Source organism: Copidosoma floridanum, unplaced genomic scaffold (assembly GCF_036245765.1).
Source record: "Copidosoma floridanum isolate Cflo_tuat_1 unplaced genomic scaffold, Cflo_Japanese_pri ptg000019l, whole genome shotgun sequence".
NCBI classification, from domain to species: Eukaryota; Metazoa; Arthropoda; class Insecta; order Hymenoptera; family Encyrtidae; genus Copidosoma; species Copidosoma floridanum.
The window spans coordinates 15837749-15843748 of record NW_028321896.1 but is presented as its reverse complement, the minus strand read 5'-3'; the positions used below and the strand labels follow the sequence as shown (position 1 = coordinate 15843748).

At 39.7% G+C, this 6000-nt stretch overlaps 1 protein-coding gene across 1 annotated transcript in view; it reads left to right on the top strand.

Annotated features, from left to right (window-relative positions):
* The first annotated feature begins 1179 nt into the window (after positions 1-1179).
* The window catches only part of tow (target of wingless), a 44468-nt gene continuing 39647 nt past the window's right edge, over positions 1180-6000 (top strand). The window contains exon 1 of the mRNA XM_089593199.1: positions 1180-2030. Coding sequence (XP_089449325.1) covers positions 1943-2030 — 88 coding nt within the window. The 5' untranslated portion in view covers positions 1180-1942. The remainder of the gene's footprint in view (positions 2031-6000) is intronic.

Sequence of the window (6000 nt, the reverse complement as noted above, 5' to 3'; positions counted from 1 at the left end):
TCGAAAATGGACGGTGGGGGTGGCTTGGATGAATTTCTCAAAGGTGTCTACATATATACATGTGTGCAGAAGCATTGTTATCCACCTGCACGCATGGAAAAAACTAAGGACTCTGATTGGCTGGAGGCTTACTAGTGCCCTCCGATATACGTCCATCACCATCCTCGTATTACATTGAAACACCAATAAATAAGGTTTCTTCGGTTGGTTATCCACTTTTTCTCGGTACTTCCAAAAACATACCTGCAATAGTTGAAAAGTACTATAGTTCCTAAAATTGCGTATAGGTAACGGGGACTCACAATTTTATTGGGGCTAGACGAGTGTAGTTAGTTCCTCCGAGTCTATATATGCATCTCTAGTTTTTCAATTTAACCAAAGAGCCATTTCGTATACACCCAAAAACCGTACAAGAATCCATTGCACACCCGTTAAATAATAACGCGGCTTTGGTATTTTTATGTTTCCAGGGTTCCACCGGCCTCACGAGCAGCAGTTCTCGTTCATCATCCGAAACGCACCGTCTCCTCGTATACAGTGCCAATTATCGTCCATCGGTCAAAGACAGGACGGAGGAAAGAAAAGCCGGGAGGGAGGGGGTCACCGACAGTTCGACCGGTCCCCGGGGGGGGGGCGAGAGATAGAGAGGAGGGAAATCATCGGCGATGAAAGTCCATCCGGCCGACTGGAAGAGGTGAAAATCGGGGATATAGCCTGAGCGGGGAAAAGATGCAGCCACGGGGAGTGCGCGGGTGGCGGTACAGTCGCAAGGAGACAGGGGCCGTTTGTAGCGAGGATATCTCGTGGGCGGAGGGGGAAAAAAAACGCGAAGCTATCCTCCGAGAGCCATTACGTGACTGCGCGTTTTCTCGAGCCGTGGTGTGTATAAAAGGGTGTGACGATTGTGTCGGAGCTGGAATTCCCGGCCAAAGGCGCTGGGCGAGACGATGGGAATGAAGGTTTTTTGCGCGGCTGCTGGTGGTGATAGCCGTGTGGCTCACGTATATACATGCATAAGTACACATGGGGAGGATGAGGCGCAGAGCTAGGGATCGCTCGGCGTCGCGGTAGCCCGGAATCGTGGCTTCTCGATGTGGACGCGCTTGTACTTCATGCACCGAGTGCCGATTTTTTTTTTTTTTTTTTTTTTTTTTTTTTTCGCCCTGGAAATACACATACTGGACCATCAAGAGTAAATCGATGATAATCGTACGAGTTGTTCGAATAATACTCGTATAGAGCAATTGTTTTATCACAAACGGACCACAATAGCTTGTGTCTTGCACACACGCGCAAGTGCGTATAGAAAAAGCAATATAGATTCGAAAGCAGAGATTAGACGACTGGAGTACAATAAAAAGAAAAAAAAAAAAAAAAAAAAAAAAAAAAAATACGATAGGTGATAATAAAAATATATATATAGTATATAGCGAACATAATATTCCCTCGTGAAGCAAAGGAAGCAAAAACTGTACAAAAACGACGTTAACGTTATAGAAAGACAACAATAAAACGGATCAAACACTAAAAGACTGAGACGTAGATTCAGAGCAAAAGAGCTGAATAATATTCGCTACTTTCGTCTCTTTTTACAATTAACCTGCGACATATCAACGTAAAATTATTAAAGTACACCTGTGCATCATTTGGAAACTTAAACATCATATACGACTTGGCAAAATATAAAACAGCAAATGGAATACGAAGAAATTTAGTGTTTTCTACGAAACATGAAGTGAATGGAATAAATACATGTAGCAAAAAAACAAAGAAAGTGTTTTCTCCATTTCGAGTGCGGTGCGGGTTCGAGATACACAACCACACGTAGTGCGTGCAAAATTTTTTCCGAAAAGATTGAGGGCAAAGTTCAAAAGCCAATTTACAAGAGGGAAGCCCGGAAGCGTCTCTCTCTGTGTACCTCTTCAAGCGCTGGGCAGAAGAAATGGGTTGTGGACAGAGCAAAATCGGCAACCTCTACTCGAAGAACAAGAAAAACAAGAGCAACATCAAGAGGAACGGCTTCTCCATTCGTGAGTCCACGTTTATTATTATCATTTATCATAAGTTAAAATGTGTATTTTTTTTTTTTTTTTTTTTTTTTTTATTGCTCGGAGGGCGAAGTTCAACTTCACGTGACTAAATACCACGTAAGAAGTAAAAGAAACCACTTTGTGTAAGTAGTGGTATTAAGTATTCCACAGACTGGGTATTTAAGTACTAGAAGTTGAACTTCACGCATAGGTGATATATATATATATATATATATATATATATATATACACGTGTCTTCACTACCTAACGTACTTACTACGATGAAACACATCATCTTATAATATATATGCATGGTAGAAATTTCGTCTAACTATTTTTATTATTATTATTATTATTATTATTATTATTATTATTATTCACTTACTCCTGTTTAATATTTGCCTTTTTGATTAATGGATCATCGATCCGAGATGATTAATTTTATATGGGCAGGTACGAGGATCAATGTATACACATACACAACACGGGAGGGTAGATTATACTCCGAAAGCGAGCTGGTACTTACTTGTATTAAAAAAAAAAAAAAAAAAAAAAAACAATATTAACGTTTTAAGTATAATAGTATACGAATAAATGTTTCAACCAATCGATTTGTCACAAACACGATACGTATATGCAACGTTATACCTTTGATCGCAATGGAGTCCAAATTAAACTTGCAAAACACTCTCTCATCCAGATTGAAAAGTCACTTTGAATCATCGACTTTTTTTTCTGTCCAACCAAAGCCAACTTTATGTCAATTCTGAATTTTTAAATCGGAAGGGGTAAAAAAAATCTACAGAACGCGATTCACTTTAAATCGCTTTAAATTCATACGTTCGAATGGAAAAAAAGCACTGCATAGAAGTAGAATTTTCATCTTTTTCAAAAGCCATAGAAACGAGACCGCGTTTCATTTGAATCTCAACGAATTTTCGTTGTACGCCTTCATCGAACTATTTGCAAAATCCAACGACCAGACCAATAACCCATCTGCACTATATAGAAAAAATTTCACCACTCGGACGTCGCTTGGTCGTAAACTCTCATTTTGTAATTGCAGCTTTGTCTATTGATAAATATTGTAAAAGCAAATTTTCTCGTACCGCCACAGAACTTACCTACCTCTTTTCCTTTGCCCATCGAACAACGCGAGGAATCTCGAGGATTCCATGTACACGCGATAAATATACGGCAAGAAAGTTTCGCACTTTCAAGCACGAAGACGGTGTAGTACTTGGTACAAAGTATCAGACTATATATATATACACATGTATAGGAGGAAAAGAGCTTCGAACAAAAAGTCGATGATGCTGGGAGCCATAAGACCATCAGCATCAGTCGCGTCTTTGGTTTCCGATTAATTTTCTAAGGGTTAGCAACTTTGCGCACACGCCTGTATATGGTATGGTATGCACTTACGCGTACGCAAATTTTCCGGTAAGTGGAGGAACTTTGGCGATTAGTTGATCAGCCGGTAATTGCAATTCGCGAGACGACTTTTTTCTCCTCTTATTTCTGCACGATATGTTTCTCGCGTGGGAGTCTCGGTCATTGGTACTTTCGGTACGTAGTTGGGGTATTCTTGGACATCATATTATATATAACTTTTTTTTTGTTTTCCCGTCGTTCACCGATCGGAATCTCGTTGCGATAATAAAGCAAACAAAAAAAGCCAGCCTTAACGTTTGACGTACATCACAATACGTTATCGCGAGCGACCTTTTTGGTCGTCGTCTTTTTTTTTTTTTTTTCCTTCTATCGGCTGGTCTTTTGGGAAGGTATATTAGCACACATATACTCCATATAGAAATTTCGGGACCAAGAAAGGCACCGTTTCTCGCTTTGACGATTCGATAGGAGTGACGTTGCTTATACAACTCCCTTTTACCTTTTCGTTTAAATATTTTTAAACATTCTTTTTTTTCGCATCTCGAAAGATCGATTGTCACGTGACCAAAACCTTTTTTCATTCTTTATATATACCAATCAAATAAACAACACTTATGTAATTAATCTCCATGAAGTATAGAGACCAACGGTATGAAATACATAGCGTGATTGTTCGAGACAAATCACATAGTTTGTTTAGATAAATAAACAATTGTACTTCATTTAATTAAATGTAAACGGGTGGAATATCATCAGTTAACTGCTCATGTATATGTATAATGCAAATGGTGTATTCCTCATGAGACGAAACGGATAAGAGGCTCGACACCCAAACCACAGCACAATCGAGTTTTTAAAATGAATTCCGGTCATACCGTGGCACGAGCTTTCCGGAACGTGTCACCAAGCACGTATACACTTTCATGCCGGACGCGGCGTACATATTCGCACAGAGTCACAGTTTGAATGCTTGCAGCCAATAAGAAAAAAAAAAAAAAAAAAAAAAAAACTCGGTGCGATTAACCAATCAAAGATGGCCTGTGCGCGTTCGTGAACATAATATGTGCCCACACGGTGTGTGTCAGTCGCATAATTCGCGTATGTACGGCTTGAAAGAAAATAACAACAAAATAATCGTGCCCAGAGTTTTTGAAGCTAAGAAAAAGTTTTCGTTCAAATACTCATGCAAGGGATTCTTTTTTTTTTTAACAAATTCTTTTTTTACCTTGAGGGTAAATTGTTCTAAAAAGTTCGTTACTCAATAAACGATTATACGTACATAGAAACATTACAATTCGTCAATTCAACAGTGACATTCGACGTATCAGCGAAATTTAAACTTTGTGTATAAAAAAAAAAAACAAAAGAAAACGAACGTCAATAGACATACTATTAAATATATTTGGTTATCGTTAAAACGTAAAAAGTATATATTTTCACAGGCACAACATACGATGATTATCTTGTGTCTCTATTAATGGACTTGGGTCAAAGACGCGTTTATCGGGACAAATGGTTTCATTGCGCGCCAAAAACAGGCGACGAATCGAAAATAGAAGGCCACACGGCGTATCATCATCGTCGTCGCAAGAACTCGGCAATCAAACAGATTAAATTACCAAGGAAAGGTCAGCCTCGAAAGAAAAAAAAAGAAAAAACTGTTTTTTTTTTTTATCCATCCTATTATACTTACCGCCCGTGAATCACTCCGACTCTATCAATTTTCTTTCTTTTTCTACTGCGCCGTTTCGTATTTCAATCAATCCAAGCATATACGTATATTCGGCCTCGAGGAATCAGCTCAACGAAAATTTGAAGAAAAAAAAAAAAGAAAAAAGATAGCACGTCTGCATAACCCTCGCGCACCTTCTCAACGTTGCGCGCAAAAACGAGCTTCCCGCATTCCATTGGGTGGGCGTTTGTTGTGATTTAGGGAGAAAAATCACACAACTCTAATGAGAACAACAAACAGTGTTGACCCTATGCTAATGAGTTTGGAGAATTTCCAATGCCACTCGTTACAATAGAAAATAACCGCGGGTGACGATGACGCGTATCGCGGGCGGATTCGTGCAATCGATTGAGCTGTATTTCAATGCTATATATTATGTGTATGGTCTATTAGCGCACGGCCACCTCGGGGGCGTAAGTGCGTTTCCGTTGAAATATGCACCCGAGCGATGTCACGATCAAAAATTGTGGGTATATACCTACCTATTTGGTAAACAATAAAATTTCGAGAAAATCGCTCGCATCGGTGGAAAGATGCGCGAAAAGCGATATAGGCATGAGTAAAAGATAAGGCGCGCGCCGAGTCGACGCAGTGTAAAGTAGCCAGAGGAGATAGCCGTTTGTTTCCCGATTAAAAACGAATGACGCCGCTGTAGCGCGGAAAAATAGGGGAGATAAGGATCTGTTATACGTGAGCGTCCATCGGGAATTCCGTCGTGCGACACGTGTTGTGGGAAATTTTGCGTGAAACATTGCACGGGGAAGAGAAAACCATACAGTGATTGCTGTCGTAGCGAAACTATGGTAAAATTTGGGTTGCTACAGCCAGCCTTTTTTTTTCGT